This window comes from Ovis canadensis, chromosome 5 (genome assembly GCF_042477335.2).
Source record: "Ovis canadensis isolate MfBH-ARS-UI-01 breed Bighorn chromosome 5, ARS-UI_OviCan_v2, whole genome shotgun sequence".
Classification (NCBI taxonomy): Eukaryota; Metazoa; Chordata; class Mammalia; order Artiodactyla; family Bovidae; genus Ovis; species Ovis canadensis.
This window is the reverse complement of record NC_091249.1, coordinates 63,744,303-63,763,077: the sequence shown is the minus strand read 5'-3', so window position 1 is coordinate 63,763,077 and position 18,775 is coordinate 63,744,303. Positions and strand designations below refer to the sequence as shown.

The 18,775-nt window shown below is 52.2% G+C and overlaps 1 protein-coding gene and 1 pseudogene across 2 annotated transcripts in view; one reads left to right on the top strand and one right to left on the bottom strand.

Annotated features, from left to right (window-relative positions):
- Window positions 1-18,775, top strand: part of NRG2 (neuregulin 2) — a 195,401-nt gene that overhangs the window by 141,747 nt on the left and 34,879 nt on the right. For both annotated transcript variants that reach the window (XM_069589831.1, XM_069589832.1), the window contains exon 2: window positions 11,339-11,510. In XM_069589831.1, coding sequence (XP_069445932.1) covers window positions 11,339-11,510 — 172 coding nt within the window. The remainder of the gene's footprint in view (window positions 1-11,338; window positions 11,511-18,775) is intronic.
- LOC138440605 (small ribosomal subunit protein uS11-like) lies at window positions 15,901-17,045 on the bottom strand (annotated as a pseudogene).

Genomic DNA, 18,775 nt, shown 5'->3' with positions numbered 1-18,775 from the left:
CATGTGTTGGGCCAGAGATCAGTGAGCAGGTACCTGCTTGGTGCCAGACACCAGGAATCTAGCTATGTTCCCACATGTCCCCTCCCCAAGGGCCCTATAGTCTAGAAAGATAAGAGCTCAGGTGGTAGAAAGCCACCCTGTAGGGCAGAGAGTCTGTGCGAGGCGGAGGCTGCGCCTGGCTGGGTTGATTAGAGAAGGCGGTGGCATCTGAGGTGATCTCAAGGGATTTAGATTAAGAAGAACTGCCAGTTGTTGAGCTGTCTCTCTTTTCCAGGCACTGTGCTAAGTTCTTGACATTCATTATCCCCATTCAATTTACACCGCAATCTTAAGAGGAGGGTGAGATTATCTCTGTTTTACAGACAAGGAACTAAAGTCTCAGAGAGGTTAAGTAACTTGTCTAGTTATACAGGACACTGGGCAGACCAGAATGTAAGCCGAGACCAGTCTGACCCCCAGCCTCTGACACCTCAGCTGTGCTTCTGTGGGGAAGGCCATGGTAGGGGGGCATGCCCAGGGGGCTTGGGGGCAGGCAGAATACACAGCAAGTTCTTTTGGGGATCAGCCTGGAATATACAATTCCTACAGGGATGGGTTCGGTGAAGCACAGAGATGCATGGGAAGAGGTCCATTGACTGACTGAGCAAGCTCCCTCTGAAGGCCCTGGCTTCCAGCCAAGGCAGACCAGCAGCCTCCCTTCTACAGACATCAAGGAGCCCAAGAAGGTTTCTGAGTGTTGGGGAGGCACGCAGAGGTGAATATTCCCTGTGTCCGCTGCTAGTGGGGTGGGGCTGGGGGCTGAGGAGCAGTGTAACCTGAACCCCAGACGATGGAGGGTTATGAGTGTGAGGCTTGGTGGAAGGTGACTGGTCTCCACCATTGGGGAAGGTCAAGAGAAACACAGAGTTGTCACAGATGACAAGGTGATTGAAAGAGGGAACCCAGGATAAAGAACCGTCTCTGGAGAAAAAAAAAATGGAGAAAATGGTTTTCCACACGCTGTGCATGAGCTAGTGACTGAAGATGCAGGCAGCATTCGTTTTAGGGTAAGTGCTTTCCAGCCCCGTTCTGTCTCACTAATCTGGACCACAAGGACTGCATCTCAGCTTTCCCAGACTCCAGAGGCCAAGGCTCTCCAACAATAACTTGCAGAGAGGGTGGCCAGGCCTTTGGCAATGTGGGCCCCCCACGCCCACTGAGGCATCTGCATTTGGTGCACACGTAGGCTTTACCTGTATAAGGCTAACTAAGACCTTTCCCCCAAAACCCACCGTTTCTCTGATTTCCTGTATTTTTATTTTATCTTAAGAATCCACATGAATTTGACATTGTACTCTATCATAGGTCTGTTTGTTTTAATACAAAGATGCCGCTTTTCCTTACTAATGAGCTTGGCAAACCCTTCAGAAAGAGGCCCTGAGGTCATTGTGCGGCTTTGCATTGCAACCCAATTTGAGAAGCCAGTCTTGTCTGGTGTATAAAGTAACTCCCCTTTCTCCACCCCCACTTCATTTTCCCCTGACTTGGAGCCTCAGGAACAACTTTCTCCAGCCAGGCTGATGAGGTGGGAAGTGCAGACCTGTCCCAGAGGGGAACAAGGCTCCGGGATCCCTTCCTCAGCTCTCTCTCTCTCTGTCTCTGGCTTCCTTGAGCAAAGGATGGCCTAGTCCCTTAGCATAAGGCCTCCTCCAGAGGGTTCTCTGAGGCCAGGACCCATCATTTTCCAGTGAGGAGATTAAACACAGTTGGGCAATTGGTAAAGGCCTCCCCAGACTGTCGTCTCTGCTTTGTCCCTCCCTCTGCCTCCAGAAGCCAGAGAGATGGTAGCCTCTTCCATCCCTCCATAGAGAGTGTTCGGAGAAAGCAATGGCACCCCACTCCAGTACTCTTGCCTGGAAAATCCCATAGACGGAGGAGCCTGATAGGGTTCAGTCCATGGGTCGCGAAGAGTCGGACAGGACTGAGCGACTTCACTTTCACTTTCACTTTTCACTTTCATGCACTGGAGAAGGAAATGGCAACCCACTCCAGTGTTCTTGCCTGGAGAATCCCAGGGACGGGGGAGCCTGGTGGGCTGCGGTCTATGGGGTCGCAGAGTCAGACACGACTAACGCGACTTAGCAGCAGCAGGATAGAGAGCATTCTCTTACCCCAGCCTCTAAAACAGGCAGAGTGTGGTTTATAGATGAGTTAACTGAGACCCAGAAAGGCTAAACTACTTACAGGCAGACAGCTGGAGAATTAGGAGATGTGTGGTGTCTTGGGTTAGCACTCTTTCCTCTGTTAGCACGGCCTCCTCTTGCCAACTCTAGGTGTCTGGCCTGTGCCCGAAACACTGGTAAGAACCAGGGACTTGTGCGTCCACACCGGGTAGCTGTATGCAACCCCAGGAAGTGGCGCCTCTGCTCTGTGAATGTGTGCAGTCTCCCCAGACATAGGTGATGTCCCCCGTAGCCCTCCATCTCTGCTGCTCATGTCCCCATGTCTCAGCTCTGGGCCTAGGTGAGGAACTGCAGGATATACCAGCCTGACTCCCAGGGCTAGGCATCTCTGTCTTGGGAGGGTCCCTAGGAGGTGGCGTTCCTGTGAGGCCGCCGGGCTTCTGGCAGAGGGGGTTGGGGGATGGGATGGACACAGTGTCAGCCCTGGCAGTTGGGCCGGGCCTGTTCTCACCCTGCCGTCACACTGTCAGGTTGGGCATCAGTGTGTGGGTACCTCTGTATGGGCAGATGAGGCTTTAAGGCAGGAACCATCCTGTTGGTCTTGGAGCTGCCAAGCCTCATGTCCTCCCTTTTTTCTTACCCTCATGGACCAGCATCTGCCTCCCCGCTCTAGCTCCATCCCCAGCCAGCCCTGGCCCCTCTTCTTCGCCTTATAGCTGAGGTGCCAGGCCCCTGGCCTGCCGAGCTAACAGCCCATTGGGTCTGGTCTGGCTTTCACAGGTGCACCCAGGGAGACTCTGGCCCCTTCCAGCTTCAGTGGTGCCCGACAACAGCAGCCACATTCCCTTGCTCAGCACCATGTCCCTGATGGCTGGTAGGTGCCTGGTACATCACAGGGACTGAGGTGGACATTTGGTGTGAGAAGAGGGCAAGCCAAGCCCAGGCACCAGGCTGGGCATGGTTGGCTGAGGAAAGATGGCTCAGGGAAAGGCAAGCGGCCCAGCGAGTTGCATTCCCCTTGTGAAGGCTGGCCTGTGGATACCAAATGGCTCTGCTGCCGGCCCCGGGGAGAGATACCTGACGGCCTGTTTCAGAGCAGGCCCTCTGTGCTCCCTTAAGCCAGCTGTGTTTTTAGTTGTTGTTGTCTTCTTTCTTCCTCATTTGAACTTGGAGTCTGTAATTAACCTCCCATAGGTCGCAGTCACTCTTTGGGTGGGAGAGGGGTGGGGAGGGGGCTGGCCCGCAGTCCGCCAGCAGCAGGCCAGTGGGAGACTTTGATGCCAGGCAGGCTGGCCACATTGTCTCCAGGTGTTGCCCCGCAAAGGGGACTGCTCAGCCTTAGTCATGAGGTGAGGACCATTAACCCTTTTAAGAGCCTGCTGCCTCTGCCCCCTGGTTGTCGGGAGGAAGGCTGGGCCAGGTCCCCCTGGCTGGGCTGCCTGGCCCTGTCCCGGGCGTCTGTCTTGCTCTCAGATCTCTGCAGGCTCCGCACCCACCGCCCACTGCCGAGAGGAATGAGGTCAAGCTGCTGGCAGCAGCGGTACCGCCTGGCCTCGGGGCTGGGATGTGGGAAAGGAGCACCTCTGGTAGTCCTTACTGGTGTTGTTATCTTCAGTGAGGTTCTTTCTGGGGACTCCCTGTCACACAGATGTGGGCCAGATGCCCTGGCTTGGCATCAGGTGGTGAGAAAGCAGAAGCCCCCAGATAACCATGGCCCAACTGTGGCAACTGAGCTGTGCCTGAAGGTTTTACAGCACGCCTCCTCAAGGGAGGTCTTTTTGTGGACACCTGGGTCATCCTTGGGGCTTTCCAGGTGGTGCTAGTGGTAAAGAACCAGCCTGCCAATGCAGGAAACATGAGTTAGATCCCTGGGTTGGGAAGATCCCCTGGAGGAGGGCGTGGCAACCCACTCCAAAATTCTTGCCTGGAGAATCCCACGGACGGAGGAATGGCAGGCTACAGTCAGACACAGTTGAAGCGACTTATCATGTACCCATGGGTCATTCTTGAGAGACTTTGTTCTTATTAGAAAACTGCCAGAGGAGCTCTCCCCATAGCCCCACACCCTGAGAGCCCTAGTCCTGCTGTTTGGTTGTTGTTCAGTAGCTAAGTTGTATCTGACTCTTTCCATCCCATTGACTGTAGCCTGCCGGGGTCCTCTGACTGTGGGATTCTCCAGGCAAAAATACTGGAGTGGGTTGCCATGCTCTTCTGCGGGGGATCTTCTTGACCCAGGGATCGAACCAGTGTCTCCTGTATTGGCAGGCAGATTCTTTACCACTGAGCCACCTGGGAAGCCCAAGTCCTGTTGTTTAGGTGGTCCATAAGTGGCAGGACTAGGAAGTGAACAAAGTGGCCCCTCAAGGAGGATGGGAGCTCAGGGCTTGGTCTGCGGAGGAGACATTAGGGGCATGAAGGGCCGGCTGATCAACACCCAAGGATCACCAGCATGCTGCCCGCCCCTCCCCTGTGAGGAAGGCACAGCCCTGGGGAAGCAGGGTGTTGGGAATCTCCACTCCCTTCTTTGGAGCACATATTTTCCTCTTCTTCTACCTAATGCCTCTCATCTGTCCACTTTCCTGCGTGCTGGGCCTTTGAGGATCCCCTCTGTTTGTGGGGTAATATTCGCAGACTCTCAGGACTGTGACACCCCCTCCCTTTGGCCACAAAGCTGAATTTATAGAGAAGTTTATGGCAGTATTGTTAATATCAGCAGAACGTTGGAGACAAACAGATTCATCTGAACAATGACATATTATGCAACCTTAAAAATAATTTAGATCTGTATTTCTAGATTTGGAGAGATGCCTTTATAATATGCTAACCGAGAAAACTAGGATATAAAGTGTTTTCAAGAGAAAAATCTTGCAGGAGGTATTTGAAAATGTCAGTGGTTTTCTTTCTGATGGTAACTGAATGGATCGAAATGTGCTTTTCTTTTTCCTTGTATTGTGTAATTTTTCTACAAGAAAAATGTATTTCTTATATAACAAAACAATACCAGTGAGGGACAAGCTAAGTTCCTTGGTTGGTGGGAGTGGTTACTCCACAAGAGGCTAGGTCATTTCTGTCTGGCGCACCGCACTCCATGAATGCAGTTGGGTTGCCTCAGCTCTTGTCCTGACAGCTCCAATCCACCCCCAGGAAGTCTGTTTCTTTGCTTGGTTTTGACCCCAAGACACTCTGGGGACACAGTGCAGTGGTCTCCATACCACAAACTAGCATTGCCCTCTGGGCCCTGCGCCATAAAAGACATCCAAACAATATCAGACCCCACTCAGAGAGGGTGCCCAGGCCAAGGCTGGAGCTGGCCCCCTCATGTCTGATGCCCCATAAGCTCCATCTTCAGCCCTTCAAAGATCTGCTGTGTCCACAGCCTCTTAGCCTTGTCCCAGGTGTCCCCAGCATCTGGCCCTGAATCCATGAGATGCAGTGGGAGGAGCAGTGGCAGCTCAGGATTAGAACAAGCTTCAAATGCATAAAGGAAAGTAAGACCATGTCATTCCCCAGCCTGTAAGTTCTGATACCTTCCATCACATCTACAAAGCTCCAGGGCCATATTGGCCAGGTTGTCCACGCTCCTCATGGCAGAAAGCCTGACAGGGCTCCAGGCCCAGGAGTGAGGGTGCAGGGGTCCCCACCTGCAGAGAGTGCTCCCTGAGCTGCCGCCCGGCTCTCCAAGGGACTTGCCTGAAGCAAAAAAGTACAGCCTGTTCTTATGGTCCTCTTCCTTTCAAAACCCCCATCCTTGACTTTCAAAGAGCCGTGAACTAAGATGTCTGAGAACAGCAACCAGGACTGGACTCTGCTAGAGCAGGCGGTACAGTTTTCAGAGGATGCTTGTGGGGAATCGTTAAGAGACATAAAAGAAGATTCCTCATGAAGAACACAGCATGATTCAAATGTGTGGTTGTTTTTATTTTGTCATCCTTTAGAACAGTGCTAATAGGAATATAATACGATCTACATAGGTAATTTAAAATTTTCTAGTAGGCACATAGGAAGTCGGGGGTGGGGAGGCAAAACAAACTCAGACTTCTCATCCTCACTCACATAGCTTCATGTCAGTCACTGGGCCTACTCTCAAGGCTCCCCTGTCTTCCAGAATCTTTTAGCCACCTAGGCCTCTATTATCCCTTAAATTCACTAAGCTCGTTCCCCCCTCAAGGCCTTTATCTGGGAGCTCCTTCTGGCCTCATGTTTCCTGAGATTGTTTGCTATTATATATTCTCCTCCCTCTAATGCAGGCTCCCTAAGAGCAGAAAGTTTATCTGCCTTGTTCACTACTACACACTCAGGACCCAGGACAGTGCCTGGCATGTAATAGGCTAAATGAATGAATGAATGAATGAATGGGGATCAAGCGAACCAGATGGGGCTGTTCTGAAGTAAGAAGACTGTCAGGAAGTAGCTGAATGACAGAAGGGTTTCACTAGATGGAGTGGCCTCTTACGATCTGAAATGCTGTCCTGGGTTTCCCATGGTGGCAGGGGATAACCATGAAGCCCCCTGATCCCTGGGTCCTCTGAATTGCGGTCATGCCTGCTGTCTCTGGATCAGTCTCTGTGCCACCATCACTGCCACTGTGAAGCGGTAGGCACGGGCTCAGGGCACAGTACTGCACCAGGACTCCTGTCAGGAAGCACCGCCTCTTCCCACCAGATAACCCCTCATCCCCACCCTGGCTCACTCGGAGGAAGGGGGCCTGGGTCGGAAGGGTAGGGTCAGGGGGTTCCCTCATCTCAGAACTGCAGGAAATATCAACACTCTCCAAGCAAGGAAAGGAGGCACCTTAGAACCTGAGAAGAGCTGTGTCCTCAGTTTATGAGGGGGTGGAGCCTAGTTGTAGGTGACCAGGTCACCAGGTGACCAAGAGGTTAGACCACTAGGTGCCAACCCAACTTTGGAGTCAAGCCACCTGTAAAGATGTGTTCATCTTGCAGCCAGACACTAAGCTCCACATTTATGTGCTTTTGCTTAGAGTGTGTTACATGCTTATTATGTACTTTTTAAAAACCTGCATACCTGGACCCCCTCTCACAGGCCCTGCTTCAGAATGTCCAGGAAAACGTCCCAGGCACCAACATACTTTTTAAACCTTTCTAGTTGGTTCTTGATAGCTGAGTTAGTAAAGAATCCACCTTCAATGCAGGAAACCCCGGTTTGATTCCTGGGTCAGGAAGATCTGGTGGAGAAGAGATAGGCTACCCACATCAGTATTCTTGGTCTTCCCTTGTAGCTCAACTGGTAAAGAATCCACCTGCAATGCGGGAGACCTGGGTTCGATCCCTGGGTTGGGAAGATCCACTGGAGAAGGGAAAGGCTACCCACTCCAGTATTCTGGCTTGGAGAATTCCATGGACTGTACAGTCCATGGGGTCGCAAAGAGTCGAACATGAGTGAGTGACTTTCCCTACGACTACCATTTGGTTCTCATTAGCATCTAGGGTTGACAATTATTGATAAAGAGTGACTGGGATCCCCAGAGCAAGCAGTAGGAGGATGGTGGGGTGTCAGCAAGGGGGAAGGGTGCTGAGGGAGGGCTTCAGTCACATTAGAATAATGAAGTTCCAGAAAGTCCCACAGATTGAAACACACAAAACCTCACACACACACACAAAAAAAAAACTCAAAAAAACCCCCCAAACAATAGACTAGCATTTTTAAATGTAAGGAGCAGATAATTAGAGGAAAATATTGTAGCAAAAGGTGAACAACCTTAATATTTATAAAGAACTCTTACAGATTAGTAAGAAGATGAGCACCCGATAGAAAAACAGAGTACAGACAAGAACAGGCAATTCAAAGAGAAGAAATACAGTGAGCCAGCACACTTAGGAAAAGCAGTCAGTTTCAGCAGGGGGAATCAAAAAAATGCAAATCAAACAACAAAGAGGCATCATCTTTTGCCTAGCCAATTGGCAGAGATTAAATACATGATAATACTTAGTGTTGGTGAGGGTGTGGAAAAAACAGGCACCATCAATCACTGGTGGGAGGGCAAACTGGTGCAGCCTTTCCAGAACACAATTTGGCAACAGGTAAAACTGAGGAAGATCCCACCCCTTTCTGACGCAGCAATTCCACTTTTAGGAAGATTGCCTTAGGAAATAATGGTGGATAATAATAACAATAATAGCCAACCTTTCTTAAATGCTCTGTGCATGCCAGGCTTTACATGCCTTATCTCATATCATCCTCCCAGTCATCATTCCATGAGGTAGGAGCTGTTTTTATCACTTCTGAAGAAACTGAGGCCCAAAAGGATTAAGACAATGGCCTGAGGACTTCTAGTGGCTCAGATGGCAAAGAACTCGCCTGCTAATGCAAGAGATGCAGGTTCCATCTCTCAGTCCGGAAGATCCCCTGAAGAAGGAAATGGCAACCCACTCCAGTGTTCTTGCCTGGGAAATCCCGTGGACAGAGGAGCCTGGTGGGCTACAGTCCATGGAGTCGCAAAAGAGTCGGACCCGACTTAGCAACTAAACGACAACAACAGAGGATATAGAACTAACAAGTTGCAACGCCTGGATTTGACTCCAGGCGGTCTGAGTCAGGAGCCTCACTGCCCGTACAGCAGGATACACTGGATATGTATCAATACAAAGGATGATGTGCAGTGAATATATCCACTGGATAGAGCTGCAAGAATATTCCTCTGGGCTTGTTTGTGATGAGGTGTAGTGAGGCAGGGGAGACTGTATGTTAAATTCCCCCACAATAGGAACTGGTTACATTATGGTGTACCCATATAGGAATATTATGTAACCTTGAAAATGGTGCTACAGAAAAAACTGTGTGTGAATCCTAGGGGGTTTTTTTGTGCTTAAAAGATCTCTGAAAGGATATAAAAGGAGCTGATAGAATTGATTGCCTCCTAGAAAGGCAATTGTGTAGCCGTGGTCAGAAATCAGAAGGAGACTTGTTTAAGTCATATACCATTTTTCACTTCTTAAATTTTAAATCATGTGAATTTAATATTTATTAAAATATTTCAATACCTATAAATTCACACACAAGTTAGGTTCTAGAACTTATTCCACATAACTTTACTTCCTTGAAATGCTATTAAGGGTCCCCAAAAGCTCCAGGACTCTTACTTGGGGAATCATCTTGAAGCTGATGAAGAGACTTCTTTAATGCTTACTTGCAGGTTCCCAAACTGAGTTACTCATGGGTCCATTTTCTTAGTTAATGTCTCTTATCCTCTCTCTGGAGATGACCACCTTATAATTTGGGAATTATTTGTTATTATTTGGGAATTATTTGTTATTAATAATTAATGCCAAGGTGAAAGGGTAAACATGTTACTGGCACTGGTCCCACTTTGTTTAAAAATAGATGTGTAGGTGTGGTATGTGTGTGTGTTTTGCTTATGAGTTCTAGGATAATGGATGATTTTAGTTTCATCTTTTATCCATTTGTATTTTTTAATTTTCAAAAATGAACAAAATCATTTCACAAGCACCATTTTTTGAGTCTATGTACTGTATTTTTTAAGGCTTTGGGATCCCTTTCTTCCCATGCACCCCATTCTCTGTGTGTGCCTGCTCAGTAGCTTCAGTCATGTCTGACTTTTTGCAACGGACTGAAGCCTGGCAGACTCATCTGTCCATGAGACTCTCCAAGCAAAAATACTGGAGTGGGTTGCATGCCCTCCTTCAGGGAATCTTCCCAACCCAGGGATCAAAACCACGCCTCCTGTGTCTCCTGCATTGCAGGCAGAGTCTTCACTGCTGAGCCACCAGGAAAGCCCCCACTCTCGTCTACTCCCTACTGACACCAGCAGCCCAGGGTTAGGTTCACTGAGAGGCCCCCATGTATAGCCAGGCCCTCTCATCTGTCTTTATCCAGGGCCAGCTCAAGCTGTGGCCCTGAGCTGGTGGGGGACAGACCAGTGGCCTAGATGGGGTCTGTCTGCCACTAGACAGCTCTCTGGCCCCAGCAGACCCTACCTTCAACCAGCTTCCTCAGATAGAGATACTGAGGCTACAGAATCAGACACCAGCCGGGTGCAACCCTGATACATTGCGCATCCAGGCACCTGGGCTTTGGTCCCAGCTCTGGGCTGCCTGGCTGTGTGACCTTGGCCAAGTTTCTTAACCTGAATGTCATCATCACCCTTTGAGTCAGCATGATGCTTGCCTTACAGAGCTCAGTGACCAAATGAGAGCACACACAAAGGCATTGGTGTCCTGTCAAGGGCTGTCCCAGTGGAATTATTACACACCCAGCAGGGAGCATGGGCTTGCCATCACCTTCCTAAGAACAGAGTACTTTTTTCTTTTCTTTTTTTAATAGGTTGTTAGAAGGAGGGGAGCAAGGAGATGAAACATGGGAGACTGGGGCATGTGGAAATAGAATGGTGTTCAAGACAAATAGGAGAAGCCTTTTAGCTTGACATTTGCAGCCCTGCAGCCCTGGTTGGGCCCATGCCCCCAGTGTAGCCCCCAGCCCCACTCCACACACAGCCATGCCACTTCACACATGCAGGTCAGCTCACCTCACTGACCATTGCGATTCTGATAAACCACAGCCTGGACCACCTCCCTCCCTTCCAGCTCCCCCATCCTTTGGTTTTCAGCTGAGTTAGCTGTTCCCCAGCCTGCATTGGGGTCACACCTCTGGGCTCCAGCACCCCAAAGCCTCCATGATTGCTATGATGCCAGGTTCCAGCTCCTCTGCCAGACTGGACTTCCTGAGGGCAGGAGCTATATCCGTCATTCTGGTCCGCTTGTCTCCTCTGGGTCCACCATGGGCCTGCGGGTCTGGGATTAGAATTAGATCATGAGCACTGAAGTCCAGGAGACCTGGGTTTGAATTCCAGCATCATCCCTTTGGGGAAGTGACTGCACTGTGAGCCTCAGTTTTCCCCATCTGTAAGTGGATTTCATCCTTGCAGTGAACTCACAGGGTTATTTTAATCAGTTAACGTGTATAAAGCTCTGAAGACCATTCTAGGCATGAAGGAAAATTCTCCATCGGTGATACGCACACTGACAGCATCACATACCCTTGGTGAAGGGTTGTTGATTTGAACTAGGAAACGGCACCAGGAAGGGTGGTTCCCCAGGCCCAAACCCCACCTCCCCCAGGACAGTGGCCCTTTCCCCACTGTGCATGCCTGGCACTGTCTCACCACCTCCACACTCACCTCCTGCCTTGTGCCCTCACAGCCACTCGGCCCAAGCTGAAGAAGATGAAGAGCCAGACGGGACAGGTGGGTGAGAAGCAATCGCTGAAGTGCGAGGCAGCAGCCGGTAACCCTCTGCCCTCCTACCGCTGGTTCAAGGATGGCAAGGAGCTCAACCGCAGCCGGGACATCCGCATCAAGTATGGCAATGGCAGGTGAGCAACATTCCTCCCTCCATCTACCAGCCGCCCTGCCTCCTTCCTGCACGGAACCAGTTCCCATCTCCCTTTTTTGTGGCTCCCAGTTTCTCCTTCCAGCTCTGGCATGCTGCTCCAGTGTCTTGCAGATGGCAGCCACTTAATTAACATCCCTGGATGGTTGAAGGCCATTTGATTGTCAAAGTCAGCTTCAACTGTGAAGTCCCATCTTATCCATAAAACTTTTCAAAGGACTCGCAGGGTCTGAAGCCCACCACTTCAGTCTTTGGTGAAGTACTCTGATCTATAATGTGTCTAGGAGGTCATGGGTGATGATGCACCAGTTCCTCAGCTCAGCAAGCTGTCACTGGGCAGGGAGCCAGGTGAGGGGAGGGGCCCATGGCTTTGCCTGGTGTCAGAGGAATCTCAGACAGCTCCCCTGTGACTTGGAAATTGTCTTCAGTCTTTGAGTCAAGGCTCCAGGGAAGAGAATCAGAAGGTCCAGGGTCTCTGGGCTGTGGAAGGTGGTCTCTCTTCCATCTTGGTCAGACAGGGGGCTGCAGGCACAGAGAAGGCAAGGATCCAAGGGCAGCCCCTCACCTCTCTCCTGCCTCTCACGGCCCCTGAGGGGCTATCAGAAGGCAGAACACGCTTGACCTCCACTCTACAGATTCTGAGGGTACAGTAGGCTTCCCTCTGTGGCTGAGGGGCACCCCAGCCTTTCCTGCTCCTCCCCAGGGGCTGTCATTCCTTCCTCACCCCCCAAAATGCAAATGATTTTAGAGGACCCTACAAACTGCCCCACAGCCAAAAGCGATGAAAAAAATGTCTGGGCTCAGGCCGCTCCTGGTTTGCTGGGAGGCCCTGGATGTACACATCCTGCCCTCTGGCCTTAGCGTCTGAACCTGTGAAGGGAAAGGGTCAGGGTCTGGGCGATGCTTGCAGTTTTCTGACTCTCTTTCCATGAGCAGGGAGCAAAGGCAGGACCCGTCACCCTGGAAAGTGGTCCAGGCAGAAAATAGAAAGTGATTTAAGAAGGTTTGGGTTCAGATCAAAGGTTTATAGCTATAAAAAAAAAAAGCAACACTGCTTTCTGAGGGAAATTGGGAGGAGGGTTTCTGGGATGCCACCAGTCAACGGAGTTAGCAAGAAATTCAGGTTGCCCATCAAGTCACCTTCTGAGGCCCCTTCATCCCTTCCCGCTGCCCCGCCATGCCTGGCTCCAAGCTGGACAGAAGAGTGGACTGGCTTCCCAGGCTGTTGGGGCTCATCTCCCTCCTATCCTGTTTTTCTGGAAGGTGGCCTCCCCCCACTTCCCTGAGACAGCAGAAGTCAGGAGAGGGGGTGCTCCTTGCCGTCCACATTACACTCAAACAGTCCACAACGTGGCCAATCTTCACCCCCATTCCTGATCCACACGTGACCCTCACACTCACCCACACCCTCCTGCACATGCACCCTCAGAGCCCTTGGGCCACCAACAAACTCCTCTCTTTGGTGAATTCTCCCTCTCTCTCCCAACAAACCACTAACACTACCTCTCCTCCAAAAGCTCTCTCTCCACGTTGCTGTCTCCTGTTCCTCCTCCCCCGACTCTTGCCCATCTCACTCCTGCCCTTCACCACCACACGGAGGAAGTTTCTTGCCCACTGACTCCACACTGGCTCGTCCTCCACACCTCTGCTCTACAGGAACCTGCCCTGTAAACACAACCCCAACACTCTCTGTGGCTGCAGCTCTTGGCAGATCCGGTGACCTCAGGCCCCTCCTGGGGCCCTCCAGCTGCCAGGCCCCTCAGCATCCATTGGCACCGTGCCACCTGCTTCCTTGCCCCTGTGCACCTCCTCCTCATCCTCTTGTGCCTCTGAGCCCCTTCTCTCAGGCATCATGAATGCTGGAACTTTCCTGTGTGGGGGGCTTCGCTCTTCACCCAGAGCTCTCCACCCATGGGTGAATTCACCCTCTCATATCTGATGACCCCAAGCCTCCATCTGTAGTCTGATGGCTTTTTTTTCCCTTTTCCTGAGTTCCAAATCCATACTGCCAACTAGATACCACCCCTGAGGTTCCCCATGCTTATCTGTTTTTATTTTCACTTTTGTTTGCTTTTTTTTTTTGCAGTGTGTATTCCTAGGCCATACGTTTTTGTTTCTTCAGTTTCTTCTGGGATATCTTTTTCTTCCATGCAACCTCCTCTTCTGGTTTAGGAACAATCTGTTCTTTTCCAGTGAGGACAATCTCCATGTGGCAGGGAGAGCTTGTGTATGGATTGATTTGACGGTGAGCTCTCTAAGTCCTGCCCCACAGGCTGGAGGCTTTGTTCACCTGGATGTGCTCAATGAGCAGAGAATCTACATCTAAGCCCTCAAGTTCAGCACTACTTTCTGCGGTTTTGAGCACATGCAGTAAAAATTCAGTGCTCATTTTGGGCCCCTGACCCTGCGTCCAGCCCTGCTGTTTGGCCTGTGCACACCTACCAATTCCACTGCTGTAGCGATGGAATGACACACATAGCTTCTTTAAAGTGACATCCTTCAGGTACTTGGTGGCTTCTTGGATATGCATACCCTTAACGGCCTGGGTGACTGCACGAGTGTTCTGAAAATGAACACAAACATTGGAACTTCTTGATTTGCACGATCTTGTGGGAATTTCTAGGTCAAATGAATTGCAAACTATTTTTAGAGGTCACCTCTGCCGCTTACTGGAAAAGCCCCAGACATCTCTAATCTAGGACGCCCTGGTCTTGCCTCTCCCCCTGTCCTCTCTGGCCCTGCCTTGCCCCACTGCACTTCCCTCTCGGCTGTGACAAAACCAGACTGCCCGCTGCCCAGTGCCTGTCCTCCAGGTGAACACCACATCTGAGAAAGGAGGCCTCCTTCTCCCTGCCCACTTCTGCTCTCCCTGCCTCCAGCCTCTTGTCCTCCACTGGCTCACTCTTGGCCATTCCCCACCTTTTCTAGGCCACAGGCCCCTTTGTGAATTCACTTCTGTTTCGTGCGTATGTGTGCTGAGCATCATTTGTGTGCCGGGGACTCCATCCAAGGCCGGGAATGCACCAGGGGTTGAAGCAGGCGTGGCCCCATCTTCACAGTCCCTCGTCTAGCTTTAGCAGAGGGTCTGGTAAAGACCCTTTCTTCAGAAAACGTGTGCCTGGTTTTGTTTGCGGTTCAAGAGGTCTACAGGTTCACTGACCCTAGTGACTCTGACAGGGGATGGTCTTTCTAACAGGGCACATATCTTATCGTTCATTCATTTACTTGGTAGATCTTGAGGGTCTGCCATATGCCAGGGACAGCCTAGGCCGTGGGGCCCTTCTAATGCTCCCCTTCCTGGCCTATAACTCACCGTCTCACTGTTCTCCCCCTCGGTGCTCCTGACTCCTAGACTTGGGCCCAGACTGTTCCTTGTGCTGGCAGCAACCCCTCCTCTCACCTTGTCCTTCCCCCAAATCTCCAAGGCCTAGCTTAAATGTCACACCCTCTGGGTCACCCTCCTGAGCACCCCCAGCAAGCTCTCACATCTCCTCCCATGGTGCCTTAGACACAGCTTCGCTGCACGGTGGGAAGCTGTTTTTCCCAGCGTGAGAGCCTCTGAGACCACCCCCCAGACACACCCTGTCTCCTGTGTAGCCTGGCAGAGGTCATCTGCTTTCCATGTGAACTGACAAGGATCTTGCAGGATCTGCTCACCTTTCCTGGGTGCAGGGGGCCTAGGATTGGGCAGGGCACCTGTTGCGTTGGCCTTGCCTTCAAACAAGTGACTGTCCTGGTCAGGCCCTGGTGTCAGCAGACAGATGGGGCACGCAGTCCCCACACCAGGCCTGGATGTATCCCCTGGGTCTCCCCGGGGGTACTAAGGCCCCCTGACAGCCTGAGTGTGTCCCCTGCCCCCTTCCTGTCAGGACCCTGTCCCGCTGGCCGCATTTCAGAAACTGCCTGGCTCCACCCATCCTGCCCCGGGGCTGCTCCCTGCAGTGAGCAGTGGGCTGGAGGAGTGGGCCATGATGGAGAGTGCCTCACTCCCTGTCATTTCCCGTTCCGTCACTGTGACTCGGAGAACTGCCACCTTTGCACATACACTTCACCTGGCATGGGGGCTGGGGGCTGGGGGCAGGAGTCTCCTTTCTGGCAAAATCATCTTTCCTCTGCCCATACTGCAGCGCACACTCTAGCCCTCCAGCACTCCATTCTGTCCAGGCCACACTGTCTTAATGTCACTCTGGGCCTATGGAGACGCCCCTCTCACTGGGCGCCGCCTGTCTCTGGGGCAGCCCCGCTGAGGTGTCTCAGCCCAGCCTTCCTGTGCCCATAGAAAACCACCCCCTTCCCCAGCCCTGGGCACGGGGCCCTTCCCCGGCGGAACCGCGTGTTCCCCTGTTTATGAGGGGCAGGCTGGAACAGGCCCCTCAGGCAGGCAGCAGGAGGTAGGCGCTGGGGAAAACGTGCGGGTGGGTGGAGGAGGCAGCCGCCCAGATCCCTGGTCCCTGCCAGCAGAAAACTGGCTGAGAAAGGCGGGGAGGGCGCCCATCTCAGGGCAGACCCGGGTCAGCCCAGCAAGGGGGCAGCGGGCCTGCCAGGGAGGTGGGAGGGGCCCTGAGCGCCTGGGGCTTCTGATGGAGCTAGGAGTGTGCACTCGGGAATGTGGTGGCCCTGCTCCTCAGCTGCAGAGCCCCGCCCTTCAGCTCTGACCCCAGAACCTTTTGTGCCAGGCTGGGGCCACCTTCCTGGAACTGGGGCGATCATCACACAGCTGGTGAACCAAGATGCCTGTACTCAGCAAACCTGGGGCCCTGGTTTCTGTCCCCTAGCCTCTTTCTGATTCCTCAAAGGGGAGGGGCTCTCCCTGCACCCAGGCCTTTCCACAGACCTCACACCCCTCAATGTGGGAAGCCCTTCCTTCTGGTTTTAGCTTCCATCCCTCCAGGTAACTGTGAGCCTGGCTCCACCTTATTCTCCTGCATTTGAGGTGGTGTAAGAGGCGCTCCTTTGAATTCACTGTGAGTGGGTGACAGGAGGGCCCATCTCTGTGTCCCCTATACCTTCTTTTTTGTTTCTTTACATCAAGGCAATTTATTAACACAATAATCTGAGGAGTCCTGTTCACAGATGGTGAATCCCCCTTCCTGTGGGTGCTCTTGGAGGGGGTGAGGGTGACTTCCTCAGTTCACCCAGTCTTCATCCCTGGGGCAAGGGCTCTGAAGGCTAACTGGGCCCCTTGTCCAGGAGTCTTGTCCTGTTTCCTCCTGTGACCTGGAGTTTGATGTGAAGGGCAGTGATGCCCAGCTCCTTGCATCTCTGGGCTACATTCGGGGCAGCCAACATGGCAGCCTATGGAGGGAGTTCACCTCGGTCAGCCTTCACCTTCCTCCCTCCAGTTACACAGCAGATAGCTTCCTGGCCAGAAAGATCCGTAATGTGGACAGAAGTATCACTGAAGGGTACAAAGATGTGGCGCACCAAACACATTTTCTCCTTCAGCCACCTGAGGCCCGAGGCTGATGACCCGTTTTTCCTTCTTTTCTTTCTTCTTGCAAGGTGCCATTTCTGCACGTCTTCTCCCCTATGCCTTCTTGACCCTGAGACCCCCCCAGGTGAGCCCCTTCCCTGCTCATCTAGTGTTAAGGAAGAGCCAGTGGCCAGGAAGCTGGAGAAGCCTGGTCCTGGGGCAGCTGGGCTCCATGGCATCTAATTAGGCTGGAGCCAGAGAAGAGATGCTGTCATAGCCAGAGGGGCCTCCAGGGGTCTGTTTAATGAAGAGAAGAAACTCACATTGACAGAAGAGGCTTGTAAGCAGACACAGGCCAAGGAGACAGAGACTGGCATGAGCCGGGAGGGGTGGAAGGGAGTCGGGCAGCTGTCACCGTATCATTGGTGTGGACATTATCACAGAAACAAGGCCTAAACCTAGACGGCTCATGGAGGCTGGTTTGGGGGTCCCAGAGTTAGGAGGTCTGGGAAGAGCCCAGCATCAGGTGCTGAGGAGAAGCTCAGGGGACTGGCCCCCAAAGCACAGTGCAGGGAGGGATATGGATCATTTTGCCGTCTTCCTCCATCCTTGGTACAGCCTCTCTGCTCCCTGCCCTCCTTCCCCATAAGCTTCATGGCTCTGTTTCTCCAGCCCTGGTTTCAGGGCCATGACAGCTCTGCTACCCTGGCTCCCATTCCACCACTCCCCAACCCACTAGGCATGTTCTGGGAATCTGATTTTTTTTAACTCAGGACTAAGAGGAGGAAGTTACATCATGTTAAGAAATTTTCATGCTACTTCTTGTTTCCCCCTGGGGTCCCCAGGGTTTTATCCGGAGCTTAGACTGGCTGCAAAGAGCACTGGGGCAGAGGGAGGGGTGAGAGGTATGAACAGATCCTGAAGAGCCCATGCTCCTGCGGGCAAGTGCAGGGAAGCCGACGGAAGGAAGGAAAGGTTTGGCATGGTCTTCAGAAAGAAGAGGACAGGCCAGGCCAGGTGCCCTGGAGTCAACCACAGCACTGAAATCCCTGCCCAGGCCTGGCCCCACGGCTCTGGGCATGCAGGGCTGGGTGTGAAGCCCTCCACAGAAGCGTTAGCCTGAACATCAAGCTCCAGGAGACAGTCCATGAGCTGCCTGGGGCTCATGTCCTCACCAGCTCTAGCTCCTCATTCACCTCTGCCTTTGCCTTGTTGGCAGGCATTCTTAGACAAGTCCAGAAGCCCCTCAAGGACTCAATTTTCCCATCAGTCCTGCCTGGTCCTCCTCCACATTAGCCATGAGAGTCAAGTCAGGCCTTGAAGATAAGACTTTTTTGTTCCCTGAGATATCCAAGCCCCCAGCACAGAGGGCACTCAATAAACATCTGTTGAGTAAATGAAGGGAAACTTTTTGAAGAGGCCACAGAGTGCCCCTTAGTGGCAGGGCTAGTATCAAGGCAGGGGAGAGCCACTGGTGAGGACTGGGAGGCTGGGTACAGTTGCCATGGAAACCTGATAGCTCATTGGCCTTCCTGGATTCCTGGGACAGGCCTTATCTATCCGGAGTGGTGGGGCTGCCGCTTCTAAGGAAAGGCTGAGGAAGCTGTGAGTTAGTGGCTACTCTGCTGGAAGTGGGTGGGGGAGACACGGCGGGCTGAGGAGAAAGGCGCTAAAGTCCTTGTGACTTCCTAAAGGATGCCAGTTTCCTGCCCTGGAAAAGTGGTTACAAAGAAGGTCCAGTTCTGGAAAAGGGATAGATGCGAGGATCCATAGACTTAGAACTTGTGTTTCTCCTGAGCGTGCAGGTCTCCCTCCAGCTCCGGACTCTGCATTCC